The sequence below is a fragment of the Haliaeetus leucocephalus genome, unplaced genomic scaffold (assembly GCF_000737465.1).
Source record: "Haliaeetus leucocephalus isolate CR32 unplaced genomic scaffold, Haliaeetus_leucocephalus-4.0 Scaffold1014, whole genome shotgun sequence".
NCBI lineage: Eukaryota > Metazoa > Chordata > Aves > Accipitriformes > Accipitridae > Haliaeetus > Haliaeetus leucocephalus.
Genome location: NW_010973450.1, coordinates 328,138 through 352,642, shown reverse-complemented (window position 1 = coordinate 352,642; position 24,505 = coordinate 328,138). Strand labels below are relative to the sequence as shown.

Below are 24,505 nucleotides of genomic sequence, written 5' to 3'. Positions count from 1 at the left end.
GAGGAGCTAGGGAAGTAAGGAGATGTAGATCCCCATCAGAAAGAGTACGTGCAGAGAAGGTTCACTTGTATATCAAAATACAAGTGGGAAAAAAGCATACAGCAAGGCAGAGACCCCTCTAAGAGAAATGAAGCCCCTGTGATCTTGTCACCTCAAGGTAAAAGAAAGAAGGGTTGAGACAGCGTATCTTGTTCCCAGTGCTCCTCAGAGCAGCTTTCCCCATCTCCTTCCAACCTCTTCCAGTTCCTTCTAAATTCCACCTAACCTGAGCCCCACCCATCTCACAAGTGTTAGCTCATCAGCCAACCTCACAACTCAATTCTCTACTCCTGTTCCCCGCAGTGCCAACTTAATCCTCTCCCAGTAAACTTATACCAAGTCTTTTCTGAACTGCCCGCTGCACTAAAACTTCCTTGCTGCACATCACTGAGATTTGACATTGGAGATGTCAGATTTAAGTGCATAAGACTGACGAGTGCTAGAGCTAGAGATAACAGCCTCAAAAATCTCTCACTTACTTAGTTCACCTTTCAACACACACACATCACACACAGTAACTTGTGACACGACACTTTTTAGCACAAATTTAGTCTGGGGTTTTTTTTTCCCATAGCAATTCCCATGTTACTTCCCAAAGCACTGTCCAGATTACATACATGAGACTGAGATCAACGGGGGACAAATCAGAGGCACAGTTCACACAAGCTTGTTCAAAAGAGTTGATATAATACACAAGTTATCAAAGTGTTGTTTTGGGGCAAAGGTGGAAATAATGGGGCAGATTTCAATAATGTGTAGCTATAGCAGGCCCACATTTGGGTCATGAGCTTATCCTACGTTATCAAGAAGCTTGCAAATGAAGGAAGCAGGCAGATTTTGCATTACTCAGGGATGTCATTTCAACACAAAAAGCTCAAGCAGTAGAAGAGCTTTCCCTTTACTGTAATGAAACTACATGGCAGGAGAGAATTTCTGGAAACTCAGCTCAAAATTTCTTTTGATACCATGCTGCTAAACCTAATGGTTTTCTACAGATGGCAAGAGTAGCTACATTGGGTATTTAGAGTCAGTTTTCAAAGAACAACTTAGTTTTCATATGCAACTCAGCATGGTTGTTCTGTATCTGTTTAGCACATGTAAGGAGACTAAGTACATCACAGGAGGAAAATTAAGAGCTGTGCACCAGCAACAGAAGAGCTGAGCTTTCCAGGGAAGCTGCAGAAAGCTAACAGAAATAACACTGGTGACTCATCAGTGAGGTAGAGGCACAAAAGATTAATCGCTATCATCAGCTCAGATTTCGAGTATTACATGAAAGTCAGTTTTCAGGGAAAGAGAATCAGCAAAACAAAGTTGTTCAGTGACAGAAAAGAGGCAAAGATGCTCTATTTTTTTGTTTATATGTTCAGAATAAGATCATTAATAAATAAACCACAAATGTTAAAAATTCAATACAAAGTTCTAAAAAGGAACTTGACCAGGATTTTTCATTAACTGTGTAACAATATACTTTGCTGAGAAAAAACCCAAACTTTCTTTGTAGATGTTAAAAAAAATCTTAAGCATTTTTAATTCCAAAACGCAGAAACCTGCCAGTCAAATAAATCCAGTGTAACAGCTTCTCCCTTTTAGTCTGTAAACAATCTTTAACTCGCATGATTAGTCTTGATCATGTTTAAATACTTTCTCATTAAGAAAAAAAAAATCATAAAAAACAAACTGAAGAATTACAGTAGTAGCCTAATAGCAGTCCTACATTCATATAGAAATAACTGTAGCTTCAGCTTTTAAATAAGGACACGGCTTATATTCCACATTACCAGAATAGAAGGCAAGTGCTCCTCTGCCTTGATTCAGGATTTTTGCAAGCCTTCTTTTTCAGATGTTAATAAAAGTTAGCTAATAACTGAGGCAGCTCATTAACAATAGGGCTGTTTAATTTATCTGAATTTGTGTTTAGCTGCATTATTGGCAAGTACCTTTTGCATCATTCCCATGTCAAAATATCATTGACTATGATATAAAAAAATCAAAATCATACATGATTGATTTTTGTAGTGCAGGGAGTTATTTTACTATATATTTACCGTATTGTTGTGCACACTATCCTCTGAAGTCTACAGCAACTAACATTCTGTAGACTTAAAAATTTTCAGTATAAAGCATGTTATGGAAATAGTTCTATTCTGGGCTTTTCTAAAGGTGCTGTCATTTTTTTTTTAAATACATACAACACCTGGTGTTGTTTATCTAGAATCTCTGTTCTACAGGATGGAAAATATGGAACAGGATCTTACACAGGATCATGACTGTCATGTGTTGCTGTTCTGCTAAAACGATTTTTTTTTCTTAAGGACTTCAACATTTCAGAAGTACTACACAAAAAATTGAAACTTGACATCTATTAGAGATGAAAACAGAAGGAACATACAGCATGTGAAGGGCTATCCATTGTGGTACTAAGTATATATTTGGAAGGTGCTAAGGGAAGCCTACTCGCATACAATTCTTTTCTTGCCTCATTCATAAGGCTTGCTTTTGTATTCCCTGTGCAACCTAAACTCGCCAAATAAGGAAAGGAATGCAAAATGAGCCCTCTCATTTTTCCAAAATATTGGTTACACTTATGTCTCATATTTTATGGTGACCATGACAGAATTTCTACTGAATCTATCTTTTGCCTGTGCCTAACACTTCCACTTTAAAATAAAAAAGAGCAAGAACTTCTAAACTTCCTCCCTTCCAAAGGTATAAAACCAACAAAATATTTTAAATAGTACTCAATTATATAGCAGATACGAAACCAAGGCACATAAGATATCCTTAGGTGAGTTCTTCATGTTATTAAAAGGATTTCTCTATTTGTGGATGTAAGATAGATGCTAAAAACTATTCACACCTATGTAATAATGAACTGACCTCTAATGCAATAAGGTCTTGTGTTACCTACTACCTGACTTCTGCATTATTATAGATCACAGAAAATAAACTAGCCAGCCAGCAGTATGGGTACAATTAACAAAGACACAGCAAATTGTTTAAATTACAGGTTTGCTAAAGCTAGTGGTTTGACAGGGAAAAAAGAAGGGAGGCAAGACTGCAGAGAAAGTGAAGGAGCACACAATGTGCTTCACTATCAGCGAAGGTAAACTACAGGGATTAGTACATACGCATGAATTACATTGCTTTCATTACAATTTTTTTTTAAAACCATAAAGGCAATAAAAGGAAGATTAATGAAAAAAAAGTATCATAATGTTGCAATGCTCTATCAATACTAAGTACTCAATTTCCACAAGAGCACTGCAAAGTAAATATTATCAATCCTACTTTATAGGGATGGAAAAGAAAGCGGACAGAGATTATAATTATTTTATCTTGGCATACAGTAAATCAGAGTAGAAGTTGCAACTCAGGATCTCCTAGTTCATAGGTCTATTCTCCAAGTAACAGAAGTCCATGATTAAACCCAAATTCTCATGTTTCCCAAAAGATAAATTCCAAGGGCTTCTGTGGTAGCACAGAAAGTCCGTGAAATGTGATTCATGTTATTTTTCTTAATATATATTATTCAACATAAAGGCAAAGCTGATGACCACCATTGGAAAATAACATTGCTGGAATTTGGCATTTCAGAAAATAAGCACAGTGGGCATGAGGACCACTTATCAACACAGTTTTCCTGATAGTTACTATACAACAAGAGAAGATAAAGGAAAAGCAGGAGAAAGAAAAAAGCCTCATGGGCAGGCAGGCAAAGTCAGAGATATTACATGGAGTTCACCACTGCCAGACCTGCATCACCGAAGTACGAGTTTTCATCTAATGTAACACAGTGAAGTATTTCAGCTATAGCTTTCCTAAAAAAATCACTTCCTCTTTTGCCATGACGTTACTTCTCTCCATTGTTTCTATTAGTCAAACCATGTTTATGGATCATTTATAATCAGCACATTGTTATGTTCAACGCAAATGAATGTCAACCATTAGTCAGTACTGTCAAGGGCATCATCTCAGAAAAAAAACACCTTCAAATAATACAGCTATCTTTTTTTCCCCCCACTAGTCATTCAACATGTGTAAGAAAGTCCTAAAAAATGATAGCACACTGTTCTTGACTAGGCTGATCTCACTAAGGCACCCCCTGGCAAATGAAGAACAGCACATTCAAAAAAAAAAAAAAAAAAAAGATGGAGTGGTAAAGCATCACATCCACTCCTAGGCCGGGTAAATACTGATAGTTTTCTCAGTAAGGCCAATGCTAAAGTTGTCAAACATGGAGGCCACAGGTGTACCTGACCCCATACTGGCTAACTGCAAGAAAGATATTCCTCTGACTCTTGCCAAGGCTACGTATCCCAGGCTGCATCCCCCAGCTTCACAGCCCCATCTTTCACTGCACAGTAATCTGCAACAAGCCCTCAGCCCAGCTGCTTCACCTGCACCCACTGCATCCACCCACTGCAGTCCATCTGCTGCATTTCTCCAACAGGTCATCACACAAATTAATTAACACTATTACCCAGATTCTTGCTCTCATTGTGGCTTGGGGAAGGAAGGCAAGCCCACACAGCAGCCAGGACCAGAAACGCCAGCCCTCCTCAGTGCTGAGACCTGTATGATTTCTCTTGGAATCCTGGAGCCTCTTTGACTAGTCTCCTAGTTAGCTTCACCTCCTTGACTACGTAACCCTCAAAGAACAGAAGATTTAATTTTTAAAAGGGACACTTTGCAGACAACTTTTTCTCAAATACCCGTTACTGTATTTTAGAAGCTGGCTCAGAACCACCAAAAATCAGGGGAAAAAAGGAAGTAATCTTGCTTATATAAACTGTGTATGAAAAGTCTTTAGTAAGAAAAGTTATCTTCTAACTACTTGGCACATATAAATAAATTAAAAAAATATTTTCAGAAACACAGAATTACCCATCCACATATATGTGTACTTTTGAACAATGAAAAATGCAGAAAATAAAACTGCCAAGACTTCAGTAGACCTTATGACTTGTTTTCTCTGTTAGACCCTAACTGTACTGTGCAGTCAAGCAGATGGGTCAGTAATGAACAGTAATTAGATCAGTTACAATCCCATTTGCAGGGTAAAAAAATCAATTTAGGAATACCTAGTAAAACACAGAACTGCACTTAATCTGGAGTAGATTTTAAAAAGGCATTGAGATACATCTATTTCCCACTATTGCTCAATCATATCTTTATATGCAGATTGATACATAAGTACACAAAAATTCAATACTTAAAAATATGTATTTGCTTAAAACACATGTACTTTTACAGCTTATTCTTTGTCACATATGTTGGGGCTTTTTTCCACGTGTACATAAAGCATTTAAAAGCTGTCTAAAGTTAAGCTCTTCTTTCATAAACACCTAACCAAACAGCTCCATGTTTAGAAGTCTTTTGGATGTAGCAACTCCCAAATTCTGTATTCTTTATCAGGTATCTAACCACTCATTTAGGATCCTAACTTTTGATGCTCAATGTAGAAAAAAATTGCTTTGTCAATTTTTAAGTTCTTAATAATATGCCCACACATCTCTTTCTTTTGCAGCATTCTATCTTCACTAAATTTATGATATTTTCTTTTCTACAGAGTGAGAAGTTACAGTGTAATTTCATTGCAGTTAAGACCTAAAATCTTTTCAGTCTTGGCTGAGATTCCATTTTAGTGTAAAGTCAAGCTAGCTTACAAATAATATTATATATTTCCAAAAATAAATTCTACAATATATACCAATTCACAAAATTTCTAACCTGTATTTTTTCTAAGCTATTATTTTCAGAATTTTCACATTTGCTAATGATCAAATTACAGGCACATTAAATGGATCTGTCTTTTTTGCTGTGTTCACTTTTGTTATAAAGACATCGTACAAAAGACATCAACTCCCACTAACTTTTGTATGACCAAAATGTAATCTATTTTGTAAGGAACCACAACAAAACAACTCCCCCAATACTCTTGGTGTAGAAAACAGATTTTAATATAGGGTATGTTGCATTCTGAGGAATTATTCAAAGGCAAGGCTTGTTGATTAGGACTTTGCAAAGACAGTCAATGCCACATCTTTTGTTACTGCATTCTTTACTCATTACAGAAATGCTAAGTGCCTGATCTAAAGCCTACTGAAATTAGTAAAAAAATTCCCATGTATTACAGTGGTATTTGACTCAAATCCTATTTAGAGATGACTCATGTATTTTCTGTGTTAACAACTCTTTAGGAATGTCAGAGTGCAACAACCCCTCAGAAGAATCATCTTCATTACATCATTTGCCTATTAACCAATTAAATTCTAGAAATCCACTAAAGCCAGCATTCCCTTAAAAAACCTTTTACAGCACAGTGAAACCATTTATTAGGCAGTGATTCGTGATACAAAAAGCAGTGCAAGAAAGAGAAGAACCAGTATCTATGGTGTCTTAGCTTCAGTATTTGACTAACATTTCAACCTGTTTTAATACAAACAGATTTTTAAGAATACACTGGAGACAAAAGAAAATCCAGCACTCCTAAAACCAGCATTATAGTCCACAGGAGTTACTTTCACCCATCCTTCCAAAGCAAAAGGTAAGATCATTTGGATATATCATCAAGACGGAAGTGAATGGATTTTGCAATAATGTCTTGAGAAATCCTATCTTTCACAAAGAAGCATGAAGCAATATATTTTTATTGTAATTGCCAAAGGTAACATACTGCAAGCACTGGGTCAAATTTTGTCCTTTTAGTAAAAGGACTTAAAGTAATGTAAGTGTTTAATTTCATAGCAGTGGAGCCAAAGTGATCATCTGCTTAAAGAAACTGAAATCCTAGTTGAAAAAAAAAAAGCTTTTTCTTTTTTTCTTAAGCCACTGAATGCAGTGAATACCTGGATATTTACAGCCAGGTTTACTTTAAAATGACTGACTGAGCTCCAAACAATTCATATTGTGTAATATTCAGCAAAAGCAAAGAGGAAGGAGAATAAGGAAAACAGCAATGAATTATTTTCATACACTGGCTACTTAGTCATGTAATTCTGAGAGAGTTATTACAGATGCACACAAAGAAATGAAAAAGACATTAACTGACTTCATTGAAGCAACTTTTTCCTTGCAAATTTCTCTTTAAAGTACAACATAATTTACTTAGTATTTTTATTCTAATTAGGTTGCACAGGGAATCAGTAAGAGGAAACAAAGTTAATATTAGCTTTATTGGCTTAAGATAATTTTTTAGACTTAATTTTAAATCTGCAACAATAGGTCACTACAGCAAGGTTCAGTCAACCCTGCAGAGGAAAACACTTTTTAAATTTTTTTTTTCTTTCTATGAAGCTGACTAACATTGCACAAATACTGTATCCACTCAAACTGAACATCTGCTTTGCACAAAGTGAGAGCAATGTCATTAATAATGCAGGTTGGCTTTATCAAGGGCAAAGAACAGTAAGCGATTCTATCCTTGAATCCAGGCATATCCCCTAACATGGTCTTTGTGCCTCAGCAGATACATTCTCTAGACACGCGTTATGTAGTAATCAATCATTTCAATTAAGTATTTTTTCCACCTTTTCTTCTCCTACCTTGCAATAGCTCATATGAACAAACAATTAGATGGTAAAATGGTAACCCATTTAAAAAAAACAAAATGGCGAAGAAAAGTAGCAGATTATTTTCTACTTTAAAAGAGTAGACTACAACAGAGAAGGACTTAAGGCAGCTTTTCTATTTCATTGAATAAAGTAACTTACTACAGCTTCATTCCTCATCTTATCATTAGATCTTGCATAAAATGAATCACTACAAAGAATCACAACAGCAAGTATTTTCATATTAAATTTGAGTCACTCTTGCCCTTGCAGAATTATTGTGATTGAATGAAAGGACCACTCCTCTGGAAAAGCAGATAAATTATACCCACAAGACAGTTTTGTTTTTATAGTCTCTACAATTTCAGGCAACTTACATGCCACTAGTATTTATCAGTTTCCAGACAAATAATCACAGAATCACAGAATGGTTTGGGTTAGAAGGGACCTTAAAGATCACCTAGTTCCAACCCCCCTGCCCTGGGCAGGGATGCCTTCCACTAGACCAGGTTGCTCAGAGCCCCATCCAACCTGGCCTTGAACACTGCCAGGGATGGGGCAGCCACCACCTCTCTGGGCAACCTGTTCCAGTGCCTCACCACCTTCACTGTAAAAAATTTCCTCCTTATATCTACTCTGAATCTACCCTCTTTTAGTTTAAAACCATTACCCCTTGTCCTATTGCAACAGGCCCTACTAAAAAGTCTCTCTCCATCTTTCTTATAAGCCCCCTTTATATATTGAAAGGCCACGAGAAGGTCTCCCTGGAGCCTTCTCACCTCCAGGCTGAACACCACCAACTCTCTCAGCCTGTCCTCAGAGCAGAGGTGTTCCAGCCCTCGGATCATCTTCGTGGCCTCCTCTGGACCTACTCCAGCAGGTCCATGTCTACCTTGTACTGAGGACTCCCAGCTGGATGCAGTACTCCAGGTGGGACTCCCAAATAATGGAAATAATGCATCACAGTGACTGACTGCTGCAGTCACTGTTAATGACAGCACAACAAAGGCAGTTTTGCGGAATTTCTGTACTGATTTTGTGGTTTATTAAGTAACATTTTAATTCTCAGCCACAGTCTGCATATGGCGTCTGTTCTGCTTCCATTAAAGAAATGTTAGAACTCCTCTATTTCAGTGAGAACAGGGTCAAGTCAAACTTTTTGTGTGCTTTCACTCCAAACTCTACTATCTATTTCAAAAGCACCCAAAATTATCTCCAAAACTAAAAACAGTCTCAATTTAGAGGTCTTTTGGTGTTAAAAACAATGGGGTCTAATTAGTTCAACAAAGAATGATCTACTTGCCTTTCTTAAATTTATGTACAGGAAGTTTCTTAAGCTGATCCTTCCTAAGCCGATTCCTTCTTGCTCTGTGTCTGTCTTGCACGAATTTTGTGATCTGGAAACAAACATAAGACAATGTGAACAGTAAGTTAAAACAATAAAAGAGCAATAAAAGTTTTGATTTATGAGTCTTCATAGTAAGTTAGTCAAAAGGGAACCCCCAGCTCAAACTGAATCGCCTCTTCCTTTGCCTGGACTCAAGGATGAAGCCACACAAGTCTAAAGGATGTTCTGGATGATCACACTTGAAACTGAAAATACACAAGCTTTTTTAGAAAGGAAAGAGAAAAAACCATACTGTCCATACTATATAAAATAATGGCCATTGCTGCAATCCTCTACTGAGGCCCATGCACAGTAGGATGGCACACTTCAGAGCAAAAACACAACTCATCAAGTTTGACTGATTTTTGCTTGCAGTTTTAGATCATTACAGCTCTTTTCCAGGATTATTCCCATGTTCATCAGAACTGTTTTCATAGTATCTGGATGTAGTTTGGGGAGGAGTAAAGGGGTTACTTCAAGCCCTAGTAACTTGCTGTCTTCAAGATTCTGTTTTCATTTTCTTAATAGTCCCTAATGCTATTTCCATTCAGTTTCTAATTCTAGCACCTGTGATAGAACATTCTTTTCAAATACGATGACAGACAAACAAACAAGGGCTCAACCAAAGTATACACACTAACAAGTTTTTTGAAATTTGCAGAGGTGCTCTATACCTACCTACACTGTGGATAAGGTAAACATTGAGACAATATTAAAACAGCATTAATATCTCTCACTTTAGGAATCCCTGAAAGGCACTGATATACTTCAGATTATTTTTTTAAAAGTATGAATGTATGTATATTATGGACAAATATTAATAGGACCATTTGAAACTGTAATTGGTTTTGACGAAATAAAATTTATTTATCCTGCATCACACCTGGCCTCAATTTTTAAGCATATTTGGATCTAAACTGTTAGTTCAGACTCTTTCTACCCCAGCTAAACTACAAGCTGTATGCATAAACTGCAGATTTTCTGCTGTAATTCAGATACTTGGTCACAATCAGAGTCCCACATTCATTTCTTCGTTAAAGACAAGATTTCCTGGAAGAAGCAGGGCCAAAACCACAAATTAATTAAGACCAAATCCAACCTGGAACCTCCCTGGGATCAAGTTCACCACACCAATTAATTGTCCAGTGCTCTCACCTATCAAGATCTCTCTCTTAAGGCCTCTCTACGCTCAAGGGAAACAACGTCTCCTAAGTTAGTACCACTGGCAAAGTTACTTAGTGTGTACTCAACTCCTGTGTCCAGGTCACTGATAGAAACATTGAAAAGAACTGGTCGTGAAGTTGAATCCTGGTGAACACCACTAATGACTGGCTGCCAGCCAGATGTTACCCCATTTACTACAACTCTGAGCCTAATCCTTCAGCCAATTGTTCACCCATTTATTGTGTACGTGTCTAGCTCTATAGTGGACATTTTGTCCAGAAGGATACTGTAAAAGCCAGTATCAAAAGCTTTGCTTAAAAACACAAACAAACAAAAAAACAACAAAAAACCTCAAACCAAAACAAAACATAACTCAAAAACAAAGAAACCCAAAGACCCACAACCTCACACATCTACTGCCTTCCCTTCATCCACTAGGTGGGTAACCTTGTTATAAAAGGATATTAAGTTAGTAAGGACTGAATTTCCCTTCATGAACCCATGACAGCTTTGACTGATGACCACATCATCTTTCAAGAGCTTCTCAGGAACTCCCAGAATAATTTTCTCCATAATTTTACCAGGCAATGAAGTGAGACTGACAAGCCTATAATTACCAGGGTCTTCCTTTTTCATCTTCTTGAAAAAAGGGCAAATAACATTTGCTAGCTTCCAGTCAATGGGAACCGCTCCAAATTCCCCAAGATTGTTGACAAATAACCGAGAGAGGTCTCACAGTAACATCAGCCATCTCCTTCAGTACCCTGGGATGAACCCCATCGGGCCCTACAGACTTATGTGCATTCAGTTGCAGCAGCAAATCCTGTACAAGTTCAAAGTCACCTGGGACCTTATCACTTCCCCAGTCACGGTCCATCAGCCCAGGGCTCTGGGGGTCCCAGGGCCCATCACTGGTGTTAAAAAAAGACAACAACATCCACTTTATTAGCTTTTCCTCTAATCCTTACCCAGAGGCTCTCAGCCATTTCATCCCCAACTGCAAGCACTGTACAGTCCAACCCCTCCTTTACAGGCAGTGCTACCCCTCCGTCTCGCCTGTCTTGCCTATCTCACCCAAAAAGCCTGTAATCATCCATCACAACACTCCAATCACAGGACTCTTCCCACTAAGTCTCACTTATGCCAATGATGATGTAGCTCTGGGACTGAGCTAAAGCTTCTAGTTCCTTTTGTTTATTTGTCACACTGCCTATGTTAGCATAAACACATTTCAGACATGCCCTGGTGTACTCGGTATGTCATGGAGCAGAGTGAAAGCCCTCACCAGCACACCATCCATCCAACATTGTCATGCCTCCCCATAGTTTTAGCGAGCCTGATCTTATCCTGTTCCCCCTTGAAACCTGTACTACACTCCAGAAAATGCTTTCAAATACCTCTCCGCTTTTTTTTCCCTCTCACAGTTTAACATGAGCTGTGTAGATGGATTTTGGCATTTCCAACATTATGTAACCTCTTTTCTAAACCCTCCAAACATCTGTCCAAATACATAGTATAGGTAACCCCAACTTGCAGACATACAATAGAACTTCCTCCTGGTTCCTGTCTGGTTTTCCTCTACAACTCAATGACATGGAAAGAACCATTCATTTTAGCACTGACTACCTATTGACACTAACAGAAGCGAAATTCAGGTCTCCCAAAGACTTTGCTTTTATAAATGGGACATATTTGGAAAAATAAACTCTTAATCATAGTTTACAGACATGCCCTTTTTTACATTTCCTCCCAGTGCATAAGCAAGGAAATTGGAGGTGAATTTAAATGCCTGAAGTTTTCCTCACCAAATGTTTATTTCCCCTCCTCACAGCTAATCCTGCCTAGCATCTGTTTATTCCTTTTGGATTGTACAGATGATTCTTCCCTATATATTTTATTTGGAGTCTGGAACTCTCAAATTCACATATTAAGTAAAAAATTGTTTTAATTCAGAGCATCATCATGCTGATACAAAAAGATCCAGCTCTTAAAAGGCAAATTTAAAAGAATCAGTATCTACGAAAGACAGTATATTTAGATTGGATATAATGAAGAAAGTTTTTATGATGCTGGTAGCGAGACAATGGAACAGGTTGCCAAGTGAAGTTGTGGATGCCTCATTATTGGAAGTGTTCAAGGTCAGGTTGGACAGGGCTTTCAGCAACCTGGTCTAGTGAAAGATGTCCCTGCTGATGGCAGCGAGGGAGCGGACAAGATGATTTTTAAAAGGTCCCTTCTGACCCAACCCACTCTGTGATTCTATGGCTGCTGCTGAGAAAACTCACTTATGCCCTAAAGACAAACACTTTACAAATTTGTTTAGCTCACTCCTGTAACATTTGTAATGCCTCTTTGGTGCAGAAAACTGCTGTTTTCACAGTGAGGGAAACATCTGCAACCCTAAAGAGAGATGAGATGGCCTTTCAGTGGGATTAGCCTTGTGTTTGTTACATAACTCCAGTTCCTTGCTAAAGTGATTGTGCAAATTGGTCTGTAATTTAGTTCATTTCTTGACCTGAAGATGACAGCACTGAAGTCCATGATAAATTTTTGCAACTAACTTAAAATCATCTAAAACCAAAAGCAGCTGAACTGGTGAAAAACTCTGAAGCAAGATACGAAGAAATATCCTGAGAGTAAAAACCACCTCTTTTGTTGCCAGATTTCCATAGTAGTGGTCGTGATAAAAGTCAAGCTCACACTCATGATTACAGTTTTCGTATGTCCCCCCTCCTTCATTAGTCTCCTCCTCAACAGTGTCCTAGTTTTGGCTGGGATACAGTTAATTGTCTTCCTAGTAGCTGGTATAGTGCTATGTTTTGCGTTCAGTATGAGAAGAATCTTGAGAACATACTGATGGTTTCAGTTGTGGCTAAGTAGTGTTTGTATTAAGTCAAGGATTTTTCAGCATCTCATGCCAAGCCAGCAAGAAGGCTGGAGGGGAACAAGAAGTTGGGAGGCGACACAGCCAGGGCAGCTGACCCAAAGGATATTCCATACCACGTGACATCATGTCTAATATATAAACTGGGGGGAGTGGGGTTGGGGGAATTGCTGCTCGTGGACTAACTGGGCATCGGTCAGCGAGTGGTGAGCAATCACATTGTGCATCACTTGTATATTCCAATCCTTTTATTATTACTATTGTCATTTTATTAGTGTTACCATTATTAGTTTCTTCTTTTCTGTTCTATTAAACTGTTCTTCTCTCAACCCACAAGTTTTACTTCCCCCCCCACCCCCCGCCCCGATTCTTTCCTGCATCCCAGTCAGGGCAGGGGGAGTGAGTGAGCAGCTGCATGGTGCTTAGTTGCTGGCTGGGGTTAAACCATGACAACCAGTAACCTTCTAAATCACTCTTTTAATAAAAGAGACCCCCTAACTCTTCTTATTGCCTTTCTCTTCATTCACCAATTAGTATCTTTCTAAAAAATGACGGATCAGTGCTTCACACCATATTTTGACAGGGTGCAAAGCCAGTACTTATGACTTTCAAAATGATACTACTTTCATAGCCTTCTTCATTCCATTTCTTAGATAACCAATATTTTGCTTGAATTTTCAACTTAGATGCACTATAAGCAGATTATTAGTGAAACTCAAGTTGGAATACTGATGGTGTCAGAACAACAGATGTTCACAGAATATTATCCCTGGTGACCACTCTCCTTTAGAAATACCATCTCTCCTTACCTCAAACTGCTGACCTTCAGGATACAAAGATAAGGATATACATTCACCTAATTAACTGAAACAAAGTCCTCTATGATCAAGGTTATCACCATAAAGTCAGACAAAGCATTGTTGAATTTTACATCACCTCAAGTTGATCGCTTCTGCTTTGTTTTCAGACAGCTGCTGCAATTTGGATTGTGCCAAGCATGCCCAGGATTTATGCTAAAGCCCACTTCACACTAAAGTGTTATGAAATACATAACTTGCAGTGCAAAAACCACTAACACAGAAAGAACTATTTTAAGAAAATGTTATAGAACAGTTGATGCATTACTTGATTTTTAACAAAAGGTAAAATAATATATTGGTCAGAGACCAGCAGAGACTCCAAAAAGTGTGATGTCAGTATTCTGAAATAATATATAGCTATACTATTTTACCTTTATAGGAGACATGCCCAACTGAGAACCTCTATAGGTAATGTATATGCTCTAAGATATATGCTATATGCTGTAACAGGTTCTGACCTTGCTGACTGATTACTATACCTGCAGTAAAAAAAGGCGAGACATGCACTGTGGAACAGTGGAACTAATGTTTATTAAGTAGCACAAGTTTGGTGAGGTGGGACATACTCTCAGTGTTTGAGAGCACAAGGACAGGTCATTCTTTATGGGGCAACAAAGAAAGTGCTTGTGTGGTAGAAGAGTAGCAGTGGGGACAATTCTTTCTAAGTAGTTATATGCCAGACAGAACATCCTAAGGGCTCCTGATATCCCTTTGCCAAAATTCTGCACCTGTGTATTGTACTGAGAAAATAAAGGATTACAGGTAAGCATGGTATAGATATGTACAGTACACAAAGCTTTCGCTGTTCCTTTACAATACCCCTTCATTTAACTTCAGTAAGTGACAGTTCTGTGATGATTTGTTTGAAAGAAAAAAAATCTTATTAAAAGAAGGAACTTACCATAAATATGACGATGAGAATAAGACAGATCCCTACTATTATTAAGAAAGGGATTAAGTAGTACTCCAAAGGAAGACTGAACTCTGGGATTAACACAACATGGCCACTGTGGGGAGAAAAAGATAACACTTTCTAATAGGTTCGAATTTAATGAACAATGAATTAAAGAATAAATACAATAAAAAAAACCCATTAAAAAAAAGGTCATCACTAGACGCACTAAAGGAATATCTACCTGTGCACAGCAACATAGAAAATTCAGCTGATATCCACATAACATGAAGTCAATTAAATAAAAGGATAAAACAATGTTTCTTAGAACATTTCTGGAGTTAAAACTACTTACTGACTTAAATCATAAATAAATCTAAAGCAACCAGGAAAACAATGTCATAGCTGCTTTGATAGCAGAATGAGAAAAATATAACATGACAATCAAAGATAGTGCAAAATCATTCTTATTTACTAAAGCATTTTGGATTATACGGGAGGTTTAGTTTCAAATCATGAAGCATGGTAAAGTGCACCCTTTGTCCTCTACAGAATCAATAAATTACAGTACAACAACCAAAAATCTTCCTAGAGAACCTGATATGGATGCTGGCAACTGGATATCTGAATATTAGTATTTATTGATACTTAAGGAAGTAAAATTGCACTATTATTCTGTTGGCACAAGCAGTCAGAAACACCTGAGAAGGCACAATGTAGAAAAACATTATTAGTTCTATAACCACTACTCATGTGGAGTCACACTTGACTTATCAAGTAATTTCATCAGCAAGGTGACTGCTTAAGAATGACACAATCTTGTTCTTGTTTAATTTAGTGAAAGGACGTCAGAGAGACCTGAAGAAGCAAGATCATTAGGCTAGTAATAGGTAACACACCTCCTTTTCCATCCTATTCAAGGTATGTATTTTAACTATCTTGTCCTTGCAATGCTTTTGTTTTTAAAGTTTTAAACTTAAATGCGGAACAGAAGCAGTGCAAACCTAATCATGTATCCTGTCAGAATCATCTTAAATGCATCCTGCAGATTCACCTAGCACAGGAAGTTCTCTGACTTGTTCTAGAACTATCAATAAAGGATTAATTATTTTTGTTAAAGACCAGCATCTGACTTCAATGAGAACTGACATATATTGTAAAAAGAACCCATCCTTATACCTGAAATACGCATACTCTCACAAACACTTCTGTGATTCCCAGATCATTAGCTAAACTCATACGTTTAACACTGTATGAAAATTAAAGGAGTAACATTTGATAAATATACCGTAACCCTCTTGCAGGAAGGCAATTTATATTAATTTTTAAAATGCTTTCTGCCCATTGCTCTTGGGCACAAGGTTTCACCTGGAATACCTATAGCCTCTGTCATCACAACATCCTACCTTAAATCTGTAAATATTAAAAAGAGGCAACGACTTGATGCAAGGAATAACACAGCTGCATAGATGGTAACTTACCCCTTTTCATAAGTAAACTCTTCTTTAAGAGAATTAGCTGATGTCTCACCAATAAAGACAGAAGGAATGTCAATCTTCTTTAAAACCTCAACTGTATAAAAAGAGCAGGAAAATAAAACTATTACTATGCAGACACTCTATGGGCATTCGTAAGACATAAGACTTGAACATTATGAGAATATCAAAACATGAAGACATATTTAAACATAATGACATATAGACTGACACACATGCATGCTACGCCCTTTACAACATATTAAGAAGTGGTATTATTTTTCCTACTGAATATCTAAGGACTTGATTGCAGGTACAGAAATCAAAATTCTTAATGGAATATTTAAAGGGAGCATAAACCCAAAATATTTTGACAAACAAAGAGGCATCATCAGAATAAGTTTAACCAGAATATCATTCTTACTCAGAGACTTGATAAAGTCACACAGCTCCATTGATTTCCAGAATTTCTGGCAACTTATATGATTTGGTGAACTTGTACTGTAAATTTTAATTAATCTTTCCTCCCTCTTTTTCACCCTAAACATAAATGAACACCCTGGAAAGAGCTGTGGCTAGAAAAGGTCAAAAAGAAGAAAGAGACAAAGTAAATCCCACATCTTTATTTCAGTCTCAAGAAACTTGATGGAACTGTCTCCCCCTTCTCTGCTCACTACTGAAGGCAATAATAAGCTTAGAAGATGCAGCACAAATGAAAAATTATTGAAAGATAAATCCCATATTCTAGAAAACCTTCTTCTTGGCTTCATTTTATATTGATTTGCACCTCTGACTTACACTTCACATTAAAGGGTCAAAGTATCCTGAGTTTAGTCAATATGAAAGCATTCAGGTTCCCCAAGACAAAAGCATACAAGGCTTAATGTCACCTCACACTATGCAAGTCTGCATTTGTTGTGAACTTGTTCTACATTTTGATTTCTCAGTGAAACCTGAAAATAAGATTCACACAGGTTGGCGATTCATTAAAACCACTTTCACATAGCTTTCTGGGCTACTCAGAGGCCATTTAGTTTGTTGAAAGTTCATTTCCTAGTTTACTCAATGGTGTTTCCACTTGGGAGGACTTTTTTTGTTCTCATTTATGTTCTTGTTCCATATTGAGCAAGCTCAAAAACTGAACAAAATAAAGAAATTTTACAAAGGAAGTCATAACAGCACTATAGACAAAAAAACATACCATAAAACAAACCCAACATTATGACTAGATTACAAGATGTTCTGAACATATTGACCCCACGAAAGGTTAAAATTGGAAAAGCTAGCATCAGACTCAATCAGAAAATGGTGCACTGGTCTCTAAACATTCTTTTTCCAACTGAAAAACTGAAAATATGTATATATAGTACGTATTCATATGAAATTAGAATCCATTTGTCCAAAGGAACAGAAAAATGTACACAACAGTGCAACAACAAAACAGAACCACTAACAAATACTAAAAAGTCATATTTTAAAGTTTGATTTCCTTCCAAAAAGAGTAGGTTTTTTTACTTTTCCTATATTTCTACTTAATTAACAACACATCAGCTATTTTCCTCATCAGTCATGTAACTCTATCTCATAAATTTAACCATCTAACCCAGAACAATTGAACCAAAATTTAAAGGAAAAACAAAAGAAACACTGAGAGAACTTACAAACCTAATGCCACAAATAATACACAAGGATACATGTATGTTCTTACATGAACACCTCTGTCCTGGTTTCAGCTGGGATGTAGTTAGCTGTCTTCCTAGTAGCTGGTACAGTGCTATGTTTTGAGTTCAGTATGTGAAGAATGTTGATAACACTGATTTTTTCAGTTGTTGCTCAGTAGTGTTTAGACTACAGTCAAGGATTTTTCAGCTTCTCATGCCCAGCCAGGGCACCTGACCCAAACTGGCCAACAGTGTATTCCATGCCATGTGACGTCCCATCTAGTTTAGGAACTGGGAAGTGGGGGGGGCAGGGATTCGCCGCTTGGGGACTGGCTGGGTGTCGGTTGGCGGGTGGTGAGCAATTGCCCTGTGCATCATTTGTACATTTCAATCCTTTTATTACTACTGTTGTCATTTTATTAGTGTTATCATTATCATTATTAGTCTCTTCTTTTCTGTTCTATTAAATCGTTCTTATCTCAACCCAGGAGTTTTACTTCTTTTCCTGATTTTCTCCCCCATCCCACTGCATGGGGGGGGAGTGAGTGAGCGGCTGCATGGTGCTTAGTTGCTGGCTGGGGTTAAACCACGACAATCTCCCATTTTAAAATGTTAAAAGCAGGAGGATTTCTGGTTGGGGTGGGGTTTCTTCTGGGTTTTTTTGGTGGTGGTGGGTTTTTTTGTTGTTTTGATTTCTTTGGTGTTTTTTGTTTTGTTTTGGTGGGAGTTTTTTGTTTGGGATTTTCTATGTGAGAGTCCATCATAATACTTTATACTGATTTTAATACTGTACACTTTAGTGGGTGAAATGATTTTCAAACAGGAGAGAAGAAGTGATACCTGTACTTACTGTCGTTGGATCCCATGCTTATGAGGTCATCAGAATCAACATTGTGAACTATAGCTGCCTTGTATCCAGCTCTCTGTGCATTTAAAACCTGCAAGCCATACAAAATACTTATTAGAAAGACTACTTCTTCAAAATACACTAACCTGTCTGTCCTCTCTAAGACAAGGTACACTTTCAGGAAGTTAATAGATATTAGCACAACAACATTTGCACTTATAAAACAAGTGTCACCTTTCAAAATAAAATCATACAATTACTCTTACACTCATGTAATTATGTTATTTTTCCAGAAAAATAATTTAATATTGTCTGCAGACAAACAGGTTTTACATATATTAAAAACAGGATTAAAAATTTTGATGGGTGTATAAAAAATATTTAATCATAATTGAAAATAAAGGCACTAACTTACTTTGGTAAACTAGAAATTACCACTTGATAGCTTACGATGTTACATCAGTACTATCTTTTCTGTGTCTTTAGAGATGTGGAAATACCTTACTTGACAGCTCAAGTATCAGTAGCTTTCTTATGGAAAAGTACAAAACTATAAATGTATTGTGTACCAGTTACCTTTCTGATATATAATGACTTTTTTGTCAATACAAGCAAAGTCTAAGGTTCACATAAATGGCACTTGCTGCAGTGACCTTCACTAATGTAAACATAACTAAGCTACAACTATTCATCTTTGATATTGCTTCCAATGCATCCACAACAGTACAAAAACTCATCACAAGATGCAAAAAAGCACTACAGAACCTTGAGGAACATTTGGGTTTCAACCTGTATTCAACTCCTGGTTAAAACTACATAATAAGCTTGGCTATAGCTGGATAGACTTGCTCTGAGCTGAGCTAGTATGGGACATGATGATAGCTTTTATTTCCACTTAGATGCATGTATTTAAGAAGACTGTAATGCAAATACATATTTATGTAACGGGCAAACAACCAACCATTAAGTACAACCGAAAAAGAGATCACAGCTTTAAATACCTTTGAAACTGGAAAACAGTTGCAGCATTTGGATATTATGGCATCACGACAGCTTTATTAATCAGTCAACAAATACCAACTATAGCACCATCCTTGCGAACAAACATACATACAAACAAACCTTATGGAACCCTGTCCCTCACTAATTCACCATGAAATCACCACCATTTCTCTTTTACAGCAGACTATCAGCACCAGATCTGAAAAACCTAGGGGAAATACCGGTGCTCTTCTTCAAGACCTCTACCCTCAAAGTTAGGAGAGGGGAAAATATACGTGTATATATACACATACACACACATACATATACCCACACACTCCCCATTTCTCTTCTTAAGAGACAAACAGTAATGAGGAACATGAGTTGTAAAGCTGGAAAACTTCCACTGATTTTTCTAAAAAAAGGTTCTCTAGGTTAAGCTTGAAATATGAAGCCTTCTTGCATGCTGCACAACAGCAAAAATAGGCAAAAAAGAAAAAAGCCTATGAATTTTAAATAAAACCGTCAAAAGTAAGACAAGGAAGGGATTAAAAGCACTGAACATCTACATATCTGAGCTTGTGACACAGAATGGCAGTCAGTAATAGAGTCATCATAGACAACATACATCACAAATCACCAAGTGTTGAAACTGAAGAAAGGAATACAGAAGTTCATTGGGCGATCGGAGCTTTAAAGCTCCCTGGTTATCACAGGTTCTTAATCTTCATATCCACATAACTGTGCTATGGTAATCAGTGACAGTTCCTATGTAGTATTAATTGTTTTGTTTGCTTGTTTTATTTCTTTAACATCATGTCCCAAAGTGTTTATTAACTGTCCATTATACATTGAAATATGTCTTTCAGGACCGGTAGTAAATAATTTATATTAGTTAAGGAAATGTTTTCATTCCCTACACACTTCTGCCACTTACATATAATATAGACTCTTAGTTTAATTATTTGATCATAAAATTATAGTGTTTGTGTAAAACCATACATAAATATGCTTACAGGATATTCAGCTGACACAGGGTTACTCGAGTAAAGAGTGACACGAACACAACAATCACAGCCGGGCTCCTTCTGCACAAGCTACCATGAACAAGCACAGGCTTAACGACACCATCTAGCTGCAAAAAGCAGTAGCAATTGCCTGTTCAATTATACTGTGAAGTTGCAAGGTCACCCTCGCTACCCAGGGTCACAAAGACAAAAACATTAATTGTGCACCAAAACTGAAGCATTAACCCAGTCTTAAGATACATCTAAGCAGGATGGTACAGCTTCAGGAAGTGCTTTCTTGTTGCATAGTAGCTTTCCACTACAAGAAAAAGACAATCAACTCTTTATTCAACAGTTACATGCCTCAGAGCACCTTCAATTCAGATTCTCTCCCCATACTCCTAACAACTATATTCCAAACAGCAGAACAATGTTATTGGAAAACACAGATACCTTGAGAAATCCCAATGTTAAAAAAAACCCAAACAAAAAAACCAAAACCAAATAGTTTTAGGTGTAAACATAAATGCATGGTTGGGAATTCGGCCAGTATTATCTCATTACAGAAAATATCCATAGTGCATACATAAAATGATGTAAAGTTTAATTATGTATTTGCTGGCTTTTGTGCCTTAAGAGACAGTTTTAATATAGCGAGGTATCATTTACTTAAATTACATATAATCCCAGACCATTCTAATAAGTTTTTCCACTGTAGCACAATTTTACATGATGCTTATTTTGCCGAACAGACCTTTTATGTTGGCAGAAAATACATGATGCTTCCTACATGTCGTCAACAACGTATTTCAGAGTCACTGATGAACAGACCCTAAATGCAGGCTTGAGAAGTAAGTTTTGTAATTATGCAGGAGTTGAAAGCACAGCACCACCCTCTCTTGACGAGTCCCTTCCCATGCTAGTCACCAACACAGACAGCAGTAAAAATCAGTTGTAACAAGTGAGAAGACATTCCAAAAGGCTCTGAACTGCTTCTACTTGCTTCCGGCTTTTACCCTTCTCCTACTGTGGCAATTTTTTCTGTAAAAAAATCACTAGATGCTATGAGAGAGATGGAAGGGAAAAGAAGACCGTTTCTGGCCTAGTAAAGATTCATACACAATAAAAACCAAGAAACAGCAATGCATCTGTATTTGCAGTTTTCAATGTAAAACAGGAAGAGATGGGACTTTCAAATAAACTCCAGTTTTTGTTAAAGTCTACATCCTGTCAAGTAGCTGGTATGTAATATAACTCACATCTCAGTGCACATGCCACTCCCTGGCAGAAACTTCAGCGCAAAATGCTGTAGTATGTAGGAAATTACGTAACACAATACTGCAATAGTATTAACAACATAATATAAAAGTGAATTCACTGGCCAGTGAGTACACAGATACCCATGCTCACCTTGGAACTTCTGATCCACTTTCTACCTTGCCCTTTGTCTAAGAAAGAAATGTATGGGAATCCACTTTTCTGTGGCTATCACATGAAATATAAAACATAACCAAAAAATGCTTACTTACAGAGCTAGCGTAACTGAATCCTTAAAGAACTGACCATGGAAATACCTCAATGATAATGTACAAATCTTCCAGTTTCTGCAAGGAACACTCATTGACTGCGTGTGGCAAACCAAGATGTGTAAAATTAAAATACAAGAGTTCACATTTACTAAGTTGATAGCTATGTGGAAAAGCAATTCTGCATGTCTCTCCATGCTTGACTCTTGCCTTCAGCTATGCGGCTTTCCAAAGCTTCTCAGAATCTCAGAATTCTGTGACCAGCAACAGAGATGTGATTTTTCTGGTTTAGCACCCAGAGTAAAAAAGCTGAAGGCTCAGCCACAGTGCTAACTTCTTCAACAAAACAAGTTGTTTTCAGTGAACAAGCATTTGACATATTTCTGATTAAAAATGTATTCCACTGGAAAAATTCTGACCTGTTCCTTTAACAGTGACTTCAGCAGTAATAATGTCCCATCAATTTAGGGGCAGCAATTAGACAGTCAAAAAGGACATGAAAAAGACAAGTGTCATTTCCCTTTCTTTTTCCCACTAAGCCATATACACACATGGTGACAGGATTCACAGTACAAAATATATGACATTCCTGAGTTTGATGTGAAGGTAGATTACATGAGTAGTGAGGCTGCCTCTACAGCTGGAATCTACAGTCTGGGAAGAATTTACATGTTTAACCACAATACCACATAACTGAATATACCAGATAGCAGCAAGTACAGCTGGATCTCCTTTTGGTTCATGAAAGTCAACAACAAATTGAAGAGCCCTGTTTTCCTTAAGACATCCTTTGCTGCCCCATATATCAGGGTCATTTTCAAGAAAACCATATATTCTAGCCAAACACAAAAAATTTTGTATTTTTAAAATAACACAGAGAATACTCCACTTCAGCTACAGGTCAAAATTTTTATATTATAAGTACTTCATAATATAACATCTAGCTGTTATACCCTTTTAAAAACATTCCACTTGTGCCTGTTTCTACCCAGCAGTGCACTGTGTCCTCTCCCTATCAACCAACTGTGACACAACCATTGTTTATGGGGTCCCAGTGTGAGCCACAAGATGATCCAGCTATTAAAAACAAAAAAACAAATCAGGAAAGTGGCTTCCAGATTTTGGGTGCTCTTATGTTATCTCCATTCCCTAATCTCCCCTGCGATCCCTGGCAGCAAAGAGTCTAAGTGGCAAGAAAAGCTGATATTGCTACTGAATGCTTTCTATTATAAAACTGCAGCATCCTTCACCCTTATTTGCCATGTAAGTTGGGTCACAAACAGGTAATATTAAATTAAATCATATTACAATACTGCTTCATCTTCCTGTAGACAATAAAACTCTCCCTTCCCTTTGCATCAGTATCTATCCTGCTGTTAGCTATAGATATTCTTCTGAAACACCAGTAAATTCTTTAAGACTTTGGAACAGAAAGTGTGGGGGGGATTAAAACCAAAATAAACCAAACAAAAAAAAACACCATAAAATCTTACCTTGGTATCAAAGTTACACTCCAGCCTTCGAATTAACACAATAAAAACACTGGTCGAGTTGTCTTTGAATGGAGGTGGGGCTATAGGCTCACATGCATTCTCTGGTTTTGAATTTATTAGGAACCCCTAGAAAACAGAAACAGGAACTTCATTTCTTTTTCCTTATACTTGTCTGCCAAGCCTTTTGTTAAGGCAGAAAATTGTATGCTTTCATACAATAGCTAAACAAATTCTTATTATCAACTCAGTCCCATATCATAGCAAGATTTCTGCTACATCCCTGACTATTTTGATTCATCAGAATCTTTATGTCTGTAAAGAATTAGAAAGTTAGAAAGAAAATATAGTTTTTCCAACTACCTCATCTGAAGTTCATAACTCAGACTTTCCAGTATAATTCAGCATAGAGAGGACTGCATATACTACATGAATATTGTGGAACTATTATCCTAAGACATATGGAGACTAATCAAGAAAACTGAAGTATAGTAGCCTAAGAAGGGGAAACCGAAGAAAGTTAGCTGTGTGAAATAAAAACTGAACTAGCATACAAAATAGCTGGTTTACTATGGTAAGCAAAGACTATAGGTCATCAAATCTGCTACAGCTGAAAGATTCACAGAAGTAGGAAATTCTGGCAATACCAATCTCGAAGCAATCTCTGGATTGTTTTTAGGTGACCAAGTTAGTACCCCACCACTGAAAATGTTTGCAGTAGAAACTCTCCTAACCTCAT

General features: G+C 37.2%; 1 protein-coding gene across 1 annotated transcript in view; it reads right to left on the bottom strand.

Annotated features, from left to right (window-relative positions):
• The window catches only part of RNF13 (ring finger protein 13), a 47,408-nt gene that overhangs the window by 8,369 nt on the left and 14,534 nt on the right, over positions 1–24,505 (bottom strand). The window contains exons 4-8 of the mRNA XM_010584893.1: positions 23,770–23,895; positions 18,766–18,853; positions 16,261–16,351; positions 14,789–14,894; positions 8,896–8,989 (exon numbers count right to left, since the gene is read on the bottom strand). Of these exons, the coding sequence (XP_010583195.1) occupies positions 8,896–8,989; positions 14,789–14,894; positions 16,261–16,351; positions 18,766–18,853; positions 23,770–23,895 (505 nt within the window). The remainder of the gene's footprint in view (positions 1–8,895; positions 8,990–14,788; positions 14,895–16,260; positions 16,352–18,765; positions 18,854–23,769; positions 23,896–24,505) is intronic.